This window comes from Bactrocera oleae, chromosome 3 (genome assembly GCF_042242935.1).
Source record: "Bactrocera oleae isolate idBacOlea1 chromosome 3, idBacOlea1, whole genome shotgun sequence".
Classification (NCBI taxonomy): Eukaryota; Metazoa; Arthropoda; class Insecta; order Diptera; family Tephritidae; genus Bactrocera; species Bactrocera oleae.
This window is the reverse complement of record NC_091537.1, coordinates 87,155,683-87,174,596: the sequence shown is the minus strand read 5'-3', so window position 1 is coordinate 87,174,596 and position 18,914 is coordinate 87,155,683. Positions and strand designations below refer to the sequence as shown.

At 32.7% G+C, this 18,914-nt stretch overlaps 1 protein-coding gene and 1 pseudogene across 4 annotated transcripts in view; one reads left to right on the top strand and one right to left on the bottom strand.

Moving 5' to 3' along the window:
* The first annotated feature begins 1,371 nt into the window (after positions 1 to 1,371).
* Positions 1,372 to 18,914, top strand: part of LOC106616148 (serine/threonine-protein kinase GL21140) — a 55,673-nt gene continuing 38,130 nt past the window's right edge. For 2 of the 4 annotated variants that reach the window (XM_014232661.3, XM_014232679.3), the window contains exons 1-2: positions 1,443 to 1,606; positions 2,207 to 2,456. In XM_014232661.3, coding sequence (XP_014088136.1) covers positions 2,452 to 2,456 — 5 coding nt within the window. In that variant the 5' untranslated portion in view covers positions 1,443 to 1,606; positions 2,207 to 2,451. Of the gene's footprint in view, positions 1,607 to 2,206; positions 2,457 to 18,914 lie in introns of all 4 variants that reach the window. The other 2 variants (XM_036359792.2, XM_036359789.2) reach the window with 2 other exon arrangements.
* Positions 6,398 to 7,129, bottom strand: LOC138856455 (uncharacterized; annotated as a pseudogene).

Below are 18,914 nucleotides of genomic sequence, written 5' to 3'. Positions count from 1 at the left end.
TGGTAAACATCTAGCAATTGCATAATTACTACTGATTTATATCAAAAATATTAACGATATACATATATCATATACACATGTAAGTATATGTGTATGAACTGCAGAAAAATGCAAACATACGGAATATCACATTCTCTATGTACATATATATGTACTATGTGGCTAGACACTACGTCGTTATTGATGCTCAATTTCTTCGCACACCTGCTTCTCAGTTGGTCTGCCTGCTTATTAGTTGGCAGCGAATCAAACCTAACCGCAATGTCATGGCGATTGCGTCGCATGTAAGTAGCATATGCAGTCTGTATGTAATTGTTGTTATTACTTAATTCTTTGAAATATTTTCTTCCCACCAAATCATAGAATGTAAATACATACATATAGTATAAACACTTGCATAAATAAAAACTTTTATGTATGTATTTAATAAAGTTACTTCAAAAGAAATTACAATCAGCATGTAAACCTCGCACTATTTGATTTAATTACTGTCTTAATAATATTAGCGTGATTGCTTTTAAACATTCTTTTTGCACATTTTTATTACTCAATGTGTTGATATATGCAAACAATATATATAAACGAAATAAAAGCTGCAGTAAGTAAGAAAAGTAGGCAGAAATTAATTGAAATGACAGTCACGTAATTATCGGCGAATAACTGCAATTTAAAGATGGTTGCAATTAGTTGTTGTATGCGTTTATGTGTGTTTACTTTAAGGCTATTGATGAAAAATGCTAAATTTGTTTCGTGTAAATCGCAATGTTACAAAGAGCAAATTTGGTTAGATAAAGGTTTTATAACATTTCCGTCTTGAAACATGGAATATCCTTTTCCGGTAGTCAAAATTATAATCATGTAACTGGAGTCACCCGGTAAACATGAAACAAATAGGAAAGAAAAAAAATTAATAATTAAATTAAGAGTATTATCAAATGTAAGTAATAATATTTTTTCTAAATTTTCATTTGATATTTAAGTTGGAGGCAACTTAGCTTTATATCAAATTAATATAAAATATGTATAGATTCGATAAATTATCGGAAGTGAGACTGTTATTCACAATAGTTCAGAGTTGCATTTGAATTAAGTTGAGTTCCTACATGTGCTAAAACGTTCGAAAAGAACTGTCGAGAGTGGAATATTGCAAATATTTTAAATAATTTTATTAATCTTTTTGTCATATATTTTATATGTACACAAATATAATATACCTGAGCAACTCTGTCATGTTAGGGTGTGAGAATTTTCATCAGCTAAACCTCACTATTGATCTGCTTCTTCTTTCACATCTTTGACTGCTTTGTGCATTGCTCTGTCATCGGTACAATTGTGAGTTGTCAGTTTCGTTTTTTCTCTGATGTGTACGAGTGCTAATTGCGGCGAATTTGCTACATATTTTTTAAATTTGTGAATTTTATGTGAAGTGAAATGAAATAAATCATTGTGTAGTGTCTTTCGGTGATTGACTAAAATTAAAAAAAAAAGAACAACATATATATATATATGTTAATATATATTTGTGTTGGTCGTTTATCAGCAACGTACGTACATATAGGGGCGTGTGATCAGCCAACCTGCCTTCGTTTTTGTTAAGTGCTTATGTGTGAGTGTTCAGCTTAAACTTTTGTGTTAAATGAAAAGCCGTAATGTTAATGCAATGTACTAATTGCAAATGTGTTGCAATATATTGTAAAATTTAATTAAGAAGGCAATGTTTTGTGTTCTGCTGAAGTATTAAAATATTGTTCTAATACAAAGACGGCAATTTGCAATAGCAATTGGAATGTTAAGGGGAGGGGAACAGGAAAACCGACAATAAGTTGAATAGGAAAAGAAAAAATGGAAGGGAAAAGAGTGGAGCAAACAGTGGCAGTAACTAACGAATAAATACTTCTTCAGTTCAAGGGTTGCCAACTTAAAACCGCTAGAATAGTTAAAATCGATTGTTAATTTAAGATTACTCTGTAATTATATATTTATCTATTTATAATAATTGTTACGAAAATTATTGTGTCTAATTATTTTTTTTTTTTATTGCGATTTCGGCAACTTCAGAGAAACAATTATCAAAGTTGTATTGCTATTGTACTTATTTAAAAAGTTATATATTAAACATATTGGAATTAAAAAATTACAATTTTTCATTCCTCTTTTGATAACTTCTTTAACTTCAATTTTAATGGGAAATTTTTTATATATGTAGACGTAACTTATGCTATTCTAATTGGCTTAACGTACCAAAAATACCAAAAAACTAATAACGTGCTAATTCGTTTGCCTTTGTTATGTGCATTAAGAATTAGCAGCTTTATATATGTGTTAAAGAAAGTTAAGCAATAATTCAAGATAAGCAACATATCACGATAATAACAACAATATAGAAAACAACCCCATATTCCTGATTCCGTACTTTATAAATTTCCGCTTACGCCGGTGAAAAAATAATCAATGAGGTAAGTTTTTTTTACATCCGCAAAATAAAATTATAATTATTATAAGGTAAAAATTGTTAAAATTCATTATATTCTTAATTTTACTACAAACATGCTTACATATATGTTTTTTGAAATTGAACTATCGCTTTATGCGAACACTTAATATCAGCTTTTATTTGTTTAACCCAGATAAAGTGTACAAACACGTTAATTTTAAGAATTTGTCCGGCATTCTTTTCACTGCCTAATTCTATCGAATTTCAAATGCTTCAGGCAGTTAACGCCATCACTAACTGGTTATTTTTTTTACTGCAAAACCTGATGCAAAAATATTTAAATTTGTGTATTCTTCAAGCGCTCAAACTGTTTGCCAAATTTATGAACATATACTTAATAATTATGTATTGTGATTTATCTTTTGCAAATATTTACATATGTATGTAAGTATGTGTGTGTGAAAAACGTGATTTTGCAATAAAATGTTTTTTTATTTGGGAATTTTTATGGGGCACCTTTCACTGCATATACCAAAAAACATAGTAAATATATAGTGTGAACTTTACTTATTATATTTCCCGTTGTTACTGCTTATTAATTACTGCCATGCTCAGTTTAAATTCCAATGCAGAAATACTGCTAACATTTATGATAAAATTATTTATAATTAGTTATACTATGTACATGTGCACACGTATCTACATGCATATGTATGTAGCCATATGTATTTGTTTTTGGTTTCCTTTCAGTTTTAACACACTATGCGCCGAGCTTATAAAGCATGTGATGATTCATAACAAACTCGTGTACACAAAAGTATATAAAATAACTTTTAAATTCGCACATAGAAGCCGAAGTGTTAGTTGGATATACATACCTATCTATACATACACCATATATATGTACATAAGTGCTTTTGTTATTTCTACTATGTAGCAGTTATATTTATCGCTCCATGTGGATCCGCATTTTGCAAAAATTCTGTTGTTGTTTCGCTGTTGTAATAATAATGATAGCTCCCATAATTTCGGTTGAATTTTATTTAATTTTTTTAATTTTTAAATAACATAATATTGTATAATATATGGTATCTCTTAGTAATCGAGAATTCTTTTGGAAGATAAGACGGTCGAAAGTTGGCACTTTTTTAACTTCTATATATAATATGCTGATAAGGTATTTATTTCAAAGGTAGACGTTCTAAATATTTACCGAATAACAACAAAAAATAGTTGATAACTTTTCGGTGTATTTGCTATTTAGATGCTTTCTTAAATTTAAACCGATATTTATTCAACAACCACCAACAACGACTAATGCTTATCAGTAGCGCTGTAAGTATATAATATTTTCATTTATTTATACATATAAGTGCATATAGATAATTGCCGTTAAATATTACTTCGCTTGCTCAATTATTTTTAATTACAATTTCATTCGTGCCACTGAATTTTTTTAATAAACTTTCCCCACGATCAGAGGAATTTCTATGTGCTAATGGACAAAGAAATATTAAATAAAGCAAACATGAGTACATTAAACTTTTCAGATGACTTAGAAATAAAATACATAAATACATACAAACATACATATGTATATACATACTATGTGCAATCAATTTGGTAAGCATATTTTTATAATTGGCATTAGAAGAATCAATTAAAAACAATAAGTGTGTTAAACCTACATACACACATACATATGTATCTACACCGAAACTGTTGAGAAAAGCCGCATATTTATGGCATTTAAAAATATTGTATAATATAAATCATTAAAAATGAAATCGAAAGTTCAATCGCGATCGCCAAATACAAAAACGAAAAAATAAATTACCAAACATCAGTTCGAATGTGGATAAATGACCGCATGCCAAAAATACACCGAAAAATACGTAATTTCAAATATAATTAAAAATAAACAATTGAATGCATGAAAATGGTTTGCCAGACTCAACAGCACAACCGCCCACCAATCGACGTCAGCGTCGCCACCAGCCTTTCTCGTTAGGGCAGTGCCACACGTAGATTTGGCAATTTGCCGGCAAATAAACACTACTGCTGCGAGCCAGCTACAGCTATGATGTTGTGTTAAAGGCGCGTAAAAGCCCAATCGGAAAAATTCGAATTTAGATTATTGTATACGATTGAGAATTTTTATTTTGCGAAACTTTTCCGCTAATTTCATTTAATTACTACTTACTAAGAAGAACTAATTTCGAATATGAATGAACATATGTATATTACACCCGCAATTTAGGAGGCATAAAAGCGACGACCTAAATTGTCTGCATCTTTCATTTTACTGTATTTCATTCAAATATATATTTTAAGAATACACAGTAAAATTTTTGAAAAACGCAATTAAATATTTTTCGAGTTACACGCGTTATCCGAGGAGGCTAAACAAAAGTCATCCACAGCTGCAGTAATTCCGACCTTCTCCGTGTATTGTCTCTAGAATATATTGTCCGTACAATGACATACGGTTGAAAAAAAAAAACAAAAATTGATAAAATAGCGGTGTTTTAAAAAAGCAGAATTTTTCCATATATGTATATATGGTATCAGTAGGTTGTGGTAAGGTAACCAAAAAACTCCACCTGGAACATAAGACCCTTACAAATATACAAAGCGCTTGGAGCCTATCACAAATTTGTTGAGTCGGGTAATGTACCGGCTTTGTCTTTTGGTTCGCCGAAGGTAAGACTACCGAGAAGTTTCAGCCTAAGTCTTACAAAAGCTGGACAATCGGGGACAAAGTGCCTAGAGGTTTCGACTCCACTCTCCTCCAGATAACTAGCGTCCAACAAGATTTTTAGCCTTACCGCATAAATGATGAAGTAGCTTGGTGCTATTTCTAGAGAGGACAGACACTTCTTGACTAGCTTTCAGCGCACAGTTAGCGAGCCTAGTGCTAGTATTGACGCTCTGCTGTCGGAGTGAATGCTTATCTCTCTGAAAGAGCCAGTACGTCTACCGCCATCTTGATAGCGGCCACTTCTGCCCGAAAAACAATACAGTGGTTCTAAAATTGACGGTGAGCTCTTTACTCCTACTCCAACCTTCCCACCTAGCTTCGCCCCATCCGTGAAAAAGCTTACAGCTTCTCTTCTCCAGTCCACATCTCCCTCGTCGGTAGTCGAAGACTGTATTATCGGCTGGAAAGGAATATCCACAGTTTTCTTGTTTTCACAATGTGTGATCTACATCGACTACTTGCAGAAGAGCAAAGCAATCACAAGACTTTTACTATGCAGTACTATACAGAATTATTAGATAGATTCGACGCCGATTTGCAGAAAAACTTCTTTATTTGACGAGATACTTTTTGCTCTTCCATCATGACAACACACTGGCTCGCATTTCGCTGTCGCTATGGGAAAATTGGTCGAATTAGGCGAACGCATCAACCGATTTTTTTTGTTGTTTCAAAATATAAAAAAGACGGGCGCAAAATTTGTGTTCCTTCTCGGTCCTCTGTTGTGTAGCCGCGGACTTGGTATTGTCTTTTATTCGTATAAAGAGCTAAATATAATAATTACGGTTATAAATAGGTACGTGCCATGTGGTGTGTCAATGCTAGACCCGTACCAAAATACCTTAATCATTTACAAAACCGAGGTCGAGTAGAGGTCGAACAGAGAGGCTTGGCAACGTAGCCGAGAATCCTACAATCCTCAAATGCATCATTACTGGTTTCGAGACGTGGGTTTATCAATATGACGTCGAGACTGTAAAACAATCTAGCAAAGATAATGCTATTGTGAATTTGTGGGGGAAAAATTATGGATTTTTCACCACGATAGTGCGCCGTCACATTCTAGCATGACCATGTCACGGCGTAAACAAACAGCTGTCAAACACACACTAATTGATATATGGAGATTAAACTTCACACGAACATAAACAAGCTCGTAGTAATCTAGAGAATGAATTTGTAGCATTACCGCCTAACTTATCCTAATATCTATGTTTTGACAATTTCTGGCGAATTTCAATATGTGTCGGAATATGTCTTTTGTATTCCGTTTTGTGCAGTGTATCCTGAAAATTCTCGATATTGAAATAGAGTAGCTCATCATGGTGGTCACGTCTTAATTCGGGTCTAAACACCACGGTGAACGCAAAGTGCAGATCAATCGCTGGCTGAGCTGATAATCAAGCTGCGCATAGAATAGAGAGAAAGCAAATACCATCCAATTTTGTTTTAACTTATATAGTAAACTGCTTTGATTACCAGCATAACGTCAGTCAGTTTGTCGTAATTTTTTTTTAAAGTCACAAAATGCCATCTCGTTTACCAATGCTGCCTTCGTTATACAAATAGATCGTCTTTGACAATAGTAAATGTTACGACTGATTGAATGTGCGGCACAAATTGTTTCCAAGTCATTGTGTGTGCTTAGAACCTCCTTGAGAAGTCTAATACTATATTTAGTCTAAGGTAGTTATTATATCTGCTTCCTAAAAAGTTGCGCATCAGTGTATTGGTTGAAAATAATATCGAGATGGAAATCTCACCTCCTCTTTGCACAGTTTGTAGCTGACCACATGCAATTTCGTCAGTTTAAGCAGGGTAATTAATATTTCATCTAAATCAAGATGGTGGTAGCCAATTGTGCTGTAGTCTTTGAGTGCTAAATATTCGAAAACCACATACCATGGCGCGGTGGTGTTGGAGGCGATGAGCATTTTCCCAAAATATGTTAAACATTTACTCTCTTTGTCCATCTTTTGTTTTTATACTCTCGCAACCTGTTGCTACAGAGTATAATAGTTTTGTTCACCTAACGGTTGTTTGTATCACCTAAAATTAATCGAGTTGGATATAGGGTTATATATATATAAATGATCAGGATGAAGAGACGAGTTGAAATCCGGGTGACTGTCTGTCCGTCCGTCCGTCTGTCCGTCCGTCCGTCTGTCCGTCCGTCAGTGCAAGCTCTAACTTGAGTAAAAATTGAGATATCTTTATGAAACTTGGTAGACATGTTTCATGGTACCGTGAGACGGTTGGTATTGCAGATGGGCGTAATCGGACCACTGCCACGCCCACAAAACGCCATTAATCAAAAACAAATAACTTGCCATAACTAAGCTCCGCAATAAGATACAAGACTGTTATTTGGTACACAGGATCACATTAGGGAGGGGCATCTGCAGTCAAAATTTTTTTTAAAAAGTGGGCGTGGTCCCGCCTCTAATAGGTTTAATGTGCATATCTCCTAAACCGCTAATGCTATAATAACAAAATTCACTGGAAGCAAATGTTTTTAGCACTTCTATTGACGGTGAGAAAATAGTTGAAATCGGGTGGCAACTCCGCCCACTCCCCATATAACGGTACTGTTAAAAACTACTAAAAGCGCGATAAATCAAGCACTAAACACGCCAGAGACATTAAATTTTATCTCTGAGATGGTATAAATTGGCTTTATAGGAACCGCGTTCAAAATTAGTCAGTGGGCGTGGCACAGCCCACTTTTCGGTGAAAACCCATATGTTGAGATCTGCTCAACCGATTTCAATCAAATTCGGTGCATATCGTTCTTTTCATGTTTCTATGTTACAGTGCGAAAATGGGCGAAATCGGACTACAACCACGCTTACTTCCTATGTAACACCATTTTAAATTCCATCTGATTCTTTCACTTTCCACTATGCAAATCAGGTAACAATGATTATATCGGGGTAAAACTTTGCGTGAATAATGCAATTAAAGTATGCCACCTTGCGGCCAAAAATTGTCTAAATCGAACCAAAACTGTTCAAACCCCTAAGTACTTAATATGTGGACCCCAGTGCCTAGAGTTGACCTTCTACCGAAAATATCAGTCAATCCACAAAGAAATCTCAAACGAGTATACCATTTGACTTTGCGAGAGTATAAAATGTTCGGTTACATCCGAACTTAGCCCTTCCTTACTTGTTGTTTTTCAAATTGGTTTCTCACTTTGGTCCAAAAGTGGTTTTGCCGCCAGTACTTTAGAATACATGGTTTTTCTTTATGGAATAAACTGTAATTTCTTTCTTATTTTCGTTCATGAAAGATTCGATCGACTTTTAATATGAATGATAAACCCTTCTCTTGCGCCGACTGCGACTGCACTCTATAGGTTACTTTGTCTCAAAGCTAAACGCTAGTTATCATGTTTCTGGTTTCAGCTCTAAATTTGTGACGTAATAAACGAAGTTTTTTTTTTAACGATATTTTTGATAAATCCCACGTTCAACCACTCCGGGAATGTGAACGCATCCTCGCTGTACTTTTCGTTATTTGTCATTTTAAAGCTGCGTTTAATTTTAAAATTGTATTCAATTTCATGCTTGGAGATTTGTATTCATGGGTGTTTATATATCATTTGTGTACTGATAAACTTGAGCGTTAGTTAGGCTATCTATTAATGTTGCTTGTCTTATCATTTAACAACAACAGATATAAATATAAGAATCTTGAGAATAAAATCAATCGTTCTAATAAATCTGCTCTCTTTTGATGTATCCACTGCATAATTGTATTGAATTCAGCTTGTGTAATTACGTAGGTACTGTCTGTTTTTATACCCTGAGCAGGGTATACTAAGCTTGCCACAATGTTTGTAATAACCAAAATGAAACGTCGAAGACCCCATAAAAAATTATATACATATGTCGATAATAATATAAGTCGATTTTACCATGCCCGCTTGTTTGTCCGTCTGTATGCACGCGTCTGTACTAGCATCCAATTTTTTTTGTATCGGCAAATCGGCACTAAATTTTCATATTAAACATTTTCCTACAGGGACATTCAGTTGTTAAGTCATCCTCCGCATAATGACACAAACCCAAAGAAATGTAATGTGCCCACAGCAACAACAATAAACTGTAAATAGTATTAATGCGATCATCATTATCAGCGCAACGCTTAGCCGATACAGATCACAGACGGTTTGGCAGATGGGCTGTTGAACGGTTGAGTGTGTGTTGGCGGGTTCACTGGCTCATGTTGACTTATACGTTTTGTTGTTTGGTTGGCGGTGGCGTGTCGGTTTGACCGCCTACACAAAATGTATATACATATGTATTCAAGTAGTACTAATTTGAACTCACACTTTCACGCCTACATGCATATGTATATGTATGCGTACTCATATATGCATATGTACAAGTGTAAATGAATCGTATTTATTTTATTTTTGTGTAATTCATTTATCGCTAGAATAATTTAAATGATTCGCGTTGCATTAACTAAACTAATATCAGTGTTAATAGTATATATATAAACATATATGTACATCAATGCATTTTATGAAAGAATATTTGAAAATTGTTGTAGCTACATATGTATGTATGTATTCCTAGCAAACACTAATTTTTATACTCTCGCAACCTGTTGCTACAGAGTATAATAGTTTTGTTCACCTAACGGTTGTTTGTATCACCTAAAACTAATTGAGGTAGATATAGGGTTATATATATATAAATGATCAGGATGAAGAGACGAGTTGAAATCCGGTTGACTGTCTGTCCGTCCGTCCGTCCGTCCGTCCGTGCAAGCTCTAACTTGAGTAAAAATTGAGATATCTTTATGAAACTTAGTAGACATGTTTCTTGGTACCGTAAGATGGTTGGTATTGCAGATGGGCGTAATCGGACCATTGCCACGCCCACAAAACGCCATTAATCAAAAACAAATAACTTGCCATAACTAAGCTCCGCAATAAGATACAAGACTGTTATTTGGTACACAGGATCACATTAGGGAGGGGCATCTGCAGTTAAAACTTTTTTTAAAAAAGTGGGCGTGGTCCCGCCTCTAATAGGTTTAATGTGCATATCTCCTAAACCGCTTATGCTATAATAACAAAATTCACTAGAAGCAAATGCTTTTAGCACTTCTATTGACGGTGTGAAAATAGTTGAAATCGGGTGGCAACTCCGCCCACTCCCCATATAACGGTACTTTTAAAAACTACTAAAAGCGCGATAAATCAAGCACTAAACACGCCAGAGACATTAAATTTTATCTCTGAGATGGTATAAGATGACTTTATAGGAACCGCGTTCAAAATTAGACAGTGGGCGTGGCACAGCCCACTTTTAGGTGAAAACCCATATCTTGAGATCTGCTCAACCGATTTCAACCAAATTCGGTGCATAACGTTCTTCTCATGTTTCTATGTCATAGTGCGAAAATGGGCGAAATCGGACTACAACCACGCTTACTTCCCATGTAACACCATTTTCAATTCCATCTGATTCTTTCACTTTCCACTATGCAAATCAGGTAACAATTAAAGTATGCCACCTTGCGGCCAAAAATTGTCTAAATCGAACCAAAACTGTTCAAGCCTCTAAGTACTAAAAATGTGGGCCCCAGTGCCTATAGTTGACCTTCTACCGAAAATATCAGTCAATCCACAAAGAAATCTCAAACGAGTATACCATTTGACTTTGCGAGAGTATAAAATGTTCGGTTACATCCAAACTTAGCCCTTCCTTACTTGTTTATCTTGCTATTTGTCCATTGCGCATACGCCACACTGTCCTAATTCGTAATTCGCGTGCCTTAAATGTGTGTAAATATGTACGGTTTATAAAATTAGCATATTTATGGATTTGTTTGTTTTCAAGTTGCTTTTTGCTTTGTTTTTGGGTAGTGCTGTTATGGTAATGTAATTTATTTGCCCTTTTGCCAGTTACTTTTAATGTTATATGCAAAATATATTTTGTATATAAGAGCCCTTTTGGCTTTGTTGTTTCTTGGTTTAATGCTTTTTGTTGTACTATGATCATACGAACATACTTACAATAAGACGGAAAACTAAAAAAAATTCTTACTTTTCGATACATAAAAAGTTTTTTGTAATAAATACATATAGTCAATTGTTAAGAAAGAAGATGTATTTGTGTATTATACAATATCCTCTAAAATTAATTTTTTTGTTATTCATAAGAGGTACACCTAGAGTGAAATTAAAAGAAAAATATTTTTTATTCATATTTCGAAAGGTTGTGTCAATAAAAATAACATACTCAATTCTAAATCAATATCTCAAATTGTTTTTGAGTTACTGCCTTCTAACGGGTAACCGCTCAGTTCAATTAGTTTTTCTCAAAACTACAATTTTCGAATTTTTGCTAATTCTGTATTTTGATTTGATCAAAAATCTAATATTGGCAATTCAACCTAAAAAGAAACGCTGTAATTTTTCAATTTTTTTTTAACCGTTGTAAGCAACCGTGTTCAGCAGTGTAAGAAATTTTTTAGATCACTAGTAACTCCAAAAAATTCAAAAATTTTAGTGTGTATTCTTAAAATATGTATAAATATACACATGTATCTACCTTTTAATTTTTTTTTTTTTTTTTTTTTACAATAATTCCCGAAATTAGCTTTTTTAGGCTGTCACACTAAATCACACATTTTTTTCATATGCATTAGTGTGAGTAAAAAAAAATATATTATACCGAGCAAAAATATCCTGAAAGGCGGGTTTTAGCGAACATTCAAAGTTTCTTATATAAGTAACACGTTTTAACATTGCGCATTCGTGCAGAGCATAAATTTCCCAAAAAAAAATCTACATTATCGTTTTTGTTTTATTAAAATATTCGCATATATAAAAAGTTTTGAAAGTGAATATAAAAATTCATTCTAACCTATTAATAATATATTAGTTTTTTTTTGTTTGGCTCACCCAAATATGCATATTCTTATTTTATTTTGACCAGACAATGCACGTCACTGAATGACATTTTGCACATACATACATACATACATATGTATGTACTATGTGTGTAGTTACGTCTGTCAAGCGTATAGTAAGCTCATCAACCGACTTCAGCTTGAACGCCCACGCCGCTTTAATGATATTGAGCTCAGATTTCAAATGTCAGCACTGTGGGTATTGTTGTCATCAGTTAACTTGCTGTTGGTATTGTTGCTAACTTTGTGGCAATATGGTTTATTATTAGCAACAACTGTTATTTGTACCGTTATATTCGCAATGGCTACGTGTCGCTATAACCATGTTGTGCGAAAAAGTTTCGTTTATATTAAAAAATAACTACAACGATTCGCCAATATCATGTTTTTCCTGCTAGTTGTCAACTTTCATTGACGTCTCGCTAGAGCGGGCGTCAGTCGCTTCAGTTAACGAACAAAAAATATACAACGAAATATGAATATGCAGTGTCAATGTTTATAAAGCTGTTCGTCGCATCACCGCCTTGATGGTTGTCTTGTCGTGTAGATGTGTGATGATGACGCTATAACAAAACGCTGATAGCGAAACCTCATAGTAAGCTTTGAAGGCGAAGGAGTGCTCATATAAAAGTTTATTTCGTTAAGTTAAGGTTTTGTATATACATATGTACATACATATATCCTGTTTTATTTATGTTTCGTTTTGTTGAAGCTTCGTGATTATTCAACGTCTTGTGATTGCTACTTTGTATAGCTTGAATTTCTTAATGTCTCACAGCTTTGCGATTTTGATGTCGTCTTTCATAGTTAACACCCTTTGCTGGTACACGAATTGTGCTCGCTATTAATTTGCAAATCCATTTCTTTTGCTTTGTTTTACATTTCGTAAACAAGGTTATTTTGTCGAACGTAAAACGAGCATCATAGCTGTTAACCTTGTGGAAAGTAGAAAGTTAAAAACTCATATAAATTTTCCATTGCCAAATTATATGGTAGGTTGTAGTAACAGCTCTATATTTTGAAGATATCTTCACGAAATTTGGCATAAATTATTGTCCAAGACAATATTACAATTGCACATATTGATAGGTCGGACCACTTTAGCATATACTTGTAGTTGCCATACAAACTGATCGATCAAAATATAATATATCAAGAAAAAGATCTTTTACACTATTTTATGCTATAAGAAAGGCACCTGTGAAAGTTATCGGGCAGCCGAAATGTGTTTTCTTGCTTCCACCAATAAACATTAATTGTAAAAATAAAAATTAAGTGTTAAAATAATTGTACTTCTTCAACAACTTAGCGTGAAAAAGAGGAGGAATCGAAAGTTAGGAACGCTACACCCTCCGCAAACAATATATTGCCCGTACATGTATACAAACTCATATGCATTTTTAACATGCAGACCATTTCGTTGCTGAAAAGTGAAAGTAGGATGGATTATAATAGATAGAATAAAATGTATAACAGAGTTATACAAAAGACTTGCAAATTGTTGCTATGAAATTGGTGAATATTTATATATAACATACAGTATAGCCCAGTAAATAAATGTCAATAACGTGGTCGGTAGAAAATTTATTATTTGCAATATATATATGTACAGGACGATGTGCCCGCCTAATTTAAGGGTTTATATTCACTTGTTCGAGTATATCTCAAAAAATCAAAATGTCGAATTTAAATATATTTAAAAATATTCTCGAATAATTTGAAGTTGATCTCTCAAATAGTTATAGATATATGAGCGTATATGTAACATTTTTTTAATTTACTGGCTCCCAAAACTTCAAACGCCGTTTTCTCGAAACGCTGTTTTTAGAGTAGGCGAGGATAATTTTTCAGAAACAGCTGAACCGATCGACTTGAAATTTTTACACAATCTTTTCAGAAATATTTGTCAGGTAAACATAAAGTGAATATGAGTTTTGATAATAAATTATACTTTTAAAGCCATTTTTAAGTGTAATTTTTTGGAAGCCCCCATTTTGTCAACAAATTAAAATTTTGATGCGTCCATCATTACTTATCCCCATATTTAGTAATAATAAATTTTTGTGGTTTTTGAATTTGAGATAATTTAAAGCAGAAAAATCTTCCTCACCGCCTGTTATCTTTTTACGTAGATTCTACTGGCGATCAGTTACGGATTCAAGTGAATCTAAAATTTTTCCTAATTAATCGCCGATTATTAATAAAGTACATTCAATTCTCTAAATATTCTGTAAATGTACATTATTTTTATCGATTATTAAATAAAATGCTTACTAAAAAAAAAATCACAAAAGACGTTTTTTTTTCTGACTTGAAAGTGGATATAACCCCTTAAAGGGATAATTGGTTTTCCCTCATATTATGAAAAACTAAAAATATAATCTCGTAGAAAATATCTTTAATTTATACGGTTATTACAAAAAATTACCACGATTATTTGATAAAAATTTCAACTAAAATTAGTTAAATGTCGTTCTAGTAATTGACTAGAGTTAGTTGATCTCCTAACTAATGAAACCAAACATTTTTCAATTTTCATAGTGCAATTAGCGGCGAAATACTGCATCGGAAAAGCATCGCATGTGTTCGCATTATCCAACACACAACACCTATATATGTATTTGCACAAACTCGATCACTCGGATACTTGTGTGCATGTAGATAATTATGTATAATGGACATTGCGTGTATTGAATTGCCTTACATTAGTATAGTGCCGATATTCACGAATGCGAAACGAACAGCTTGCGAAAGGTAAACACAAACAGCTGTTTGACAAGCGCAATCCGTTAGCTTCTTAGGTTGCCCACATATTTTCGCTTACTTATACTATATATCTATTTATAAGTACATAGATGTGCATAAATAAATACATATGGCTTTGCATCATGTTGCAAATTAGTAAAAAAAAAACAAGGTGGTGCGCATGCCAGTGCCAATACAGATCAGTGCACTTCAATGGAATGCAGTCACAGTCTCGCACAGAAGCGGCAAGAAAAAAATGTAAAACGTGCAATAAAAAATAATCACTTGAAAACACGTCACGCAATGTGTAAGAGTATAACAACACCGATATAAAAATAAAACAATATATAGAGCCTATGTATTTAAAGTGTTGTTTAGTCATTTATGCTTTTTGTTTTTTTAATTTAGTATATGAAGCAATATGCAGCTGATTGTAACGCTGACTACGGCACGCAATCAGCGACACTTGCTTGAGCAGTCCAGGTAGCCCGAAAAGTGAAATACACATATACATATGTTTGTATATAACTATGAATATAAGTATGTATATAATGTACGTATGCACATTAGGGTGGGTAAAATAAAAACTAATATCGAATTTTTGGGCTAAAAGCACGGTTGCAAATAATAAAGTAAAAAAAGATTTTAATTTGGTAATCCCGAAAATCTTATTTAAAATATAAAAAAAATTTATTTTCTATTCCCAATACCTGAGTAAAATTTAAAAATAAATTTTTCATTCCAAATACTGGATTGAAAAAAAAATTTAATCCAGGATTAAAATTAAGCAAATGAAAATAAATGCCTTATTAAAAAAATAAAAAAAAATTGTTGATTCCAAGTTTGTAATTAAAAATTGAAAAATATATTTGCTTTACAATTTAAGTTTTTTCGTGATTGCGTACTTCGTGTTCTACCAATTTGGGTATCTTTTAAAAATGAAAGATTACTGTTAATAAAATATCGACATAGTTTAGCACTTTTTGTCTTATTTTTATTGAATTGCTTTTAATTATAAAGGTTCCAGTTAGAAATTTGCAAATATTTCCTTTGTTATTTCGACTACTTCCAGCTTTTCATTTGAAAAATATTTTTTTTATATGTTACTCCAATTTAAAATTAAAAAAAAAAATATTTTTAATTTTTATTCCAATATGTTTGGTATTCAAAATTAAATTTTCAAATTTTAAAAACAAATAAAAAAAATTAAATTTTTAATTACCAATTTTTAATTCCAAACATCTAAAATTTTTAATCTCCAAATCGGCAAGAAAATGTAAATTTACAACATCTCAGAAATAAAAATTGAAAATATAATTTTCAAACCAACATTTTTTAATTAAAAAAGTCGCAACCCTGTTTATAAGCTAGATTGCTTAACAAAAGTTCTGCTATTTGTGTTTTTTGCCCAATGTTCCAGTTCAATATTTAAAAAGTTCGGTAATAACTAAATATCTTTTGAACAAATCGGTTCAAGTTGTGTTTTCGTTACAGTAATTTTGTTTCCATCATATTTGCTCTCGTCTTTTTTCTGGTCAGTAATTATTTTTTTCACTTTTCAAAGCTTTCAAATATCCAAATTTTTCAATTGAAAACCTTTTAAAATAATTTTAAGCTAAAAATTCTGCCTTACAGAGATATTTTTATATCCTGAACATTTTATATTTTAAAATATAATTTTTCTTTGTACAAAGATTTATTTAAACCCATCAATTCGAAATACCGTTTTTTTTTTGCTCACCCTAATATACTTACATATTATATATGCACTGCATTGCCCATCCCCTGTATTGCTATCAGCCATGCACATAAACGCATTTGAATTCACACATCATACGCATTGACTGTTGGCTTACACTTAAGGAGAGAAATAAAAACTAAGAAATTCCTATGACAGCTCATACGTTACATTGGCCCACGTCTGTTTTGTTTTTGCGCCGGCATACAAAAATACACGTGTTGTTGACTCTTCGTTCGGTACACCTTTTCTGGTTTCATCACATAAATGTTTGTTAGATTTTTATTTTGCGTTGGCTTTCTACGCGTACGTTGAATTTGCTTTCGGTGCATTTTCTTTTTAACCAACACGCACGTTTGTAACAACACCAATGTCATATTAATCATCCACATTTTCTTGTGTGTAGGACAAACAAGCGAGTAGATATGCAGACTTCACAAAAGATGACGACATTGCAATTGCATCAAATAGCATAAAAATAAAAATGTAAACAACAAATGCTCTTGGCAAGTGGTTTGACTTGTTGGCTATTGCATAAAAGTCAGACGATGACACATTGATTGTCTTTCGTTTATAACTCAAATGTCAAAAAACCAATTTTCATTAATATGTACACATTCGTGTTAATAATTGCAAGTGTTTTGTACGTAAAAAGTTTTTCTGTTATTAATGCTTAACAAAAATGTAATCAATACTTTTAGTTGTTGAAAAAATGCGGAGAAACTTTTTGAAGTAAAAATTATTGGCTTAAAAAAAAAAATAATAAGTACTATATTCTTGCTATAGTTCTAAATTTTATATGAATTCTCTGCATTGTATGCTTAGAAAATAATAAAATACAATTAAAAAAAAAAACTATAGAAAATATATTCGTATATAACATTTTTAATAAAACAAACCTACCGATTTTTTTTCAAATTCACATATAAATTTCGAGCTCGTTTAAAGATGGTTACGGTGATCTGTATGTGTACCCAAGCTACATGTCAAAAAACGCTTCTATCTGAAAAAACTTTATATATTCGTACAGAAAACTTTTAACTATTACTTAGTAAAAATAAATCCGTCACTTTTGCATTACATTGAAGATTTTATTTAGCATAATTTGCTTGGTTCGATTATTGACATTTGGAGGTAAATCCATAAAGCTCTTATTATAGAAATCCTCGTCCCTATTGGCGAAAAACTGAGACAGTCGATTTTCACAAGCTTCTCTTAAGGACAAGTTGTAATCATTTAGTGCTAAGTCCGGACTATAAGATGAATGCGTAAGAACTTCCTAACTAAGCTCCCGGAGCTTCTTGTCAACAGTACAGTACTTGTTGACAGTACAATCTGAATTAAAAGTTTGGCGTAGGAGGAGCAACTTATAGTAGAAGATTCCTACCATATATTGTACATGCATAGCAGAAGATTCCTGATCGTTTGCACCGACTCATCGCGATTTAACTACGACCCAGTTGTCATCACCAGTAACCATCCTCGTCAGAAATTTATTATTATTTGGTTGGGATTCAGAAGTGATTCACAGATGGAAATTCGGTCCATGATGTTTTTTGCATTAATTCGTGTTACACCCGCACATTACGAGCTTCTTTTCGTAACCAGCTTTACTTAAATGTTTCGCTTTTGGGCAAACTAAATAGATTGAAAACATTACGACCAAACTCGCCGATTTCAATTATTTTATCAATATTTTCGACAACAGGCCTTTCAGAGCGTGGTGGATCTTTGGTGTTTATCGGAACAGAATTGACGTAACCGCGATCGGCTGTTACAGTATCAGGATCATGAACATCTTCAGCTATCTAATTTGAATTTTCGCTTTTATCGAAGAAAACATGTAAAATATGGCGTATTTTCTTTTTTCTGGTATCCATATTTGCTGCGTGCTGAAACAATACTGAGTCAAGCAATTACAAAATTGTCTGAGAAGTTTTTTTTAGTACGAAATCTTACCATTTAAACGCCGTATAGCGGAACTGAATCACTTATATTTACAACGCGAGATACAGATTACTCCAGCTATCTATTGAAAAAAAAATGAATTTCTCTTTAAAACACCTTATATTATAAAGATTCCTTATGTAAAAAAAAACTGCTTTTGTCCATCCTTGATCTTCTACTTGATTTTTGAACTAATTCATTACTCAAATATTACTGAATCAGCACATTTTATAAATGACAGTAAGCACTGAAACAATTTGCCTTTATCAGTTGCAATTTTCTGAGTTAATAAAGTTTGTAAAATCGTCCGATGTGGTGTATTACTAACTACCAAATATCTTTATACCTCTGTATTC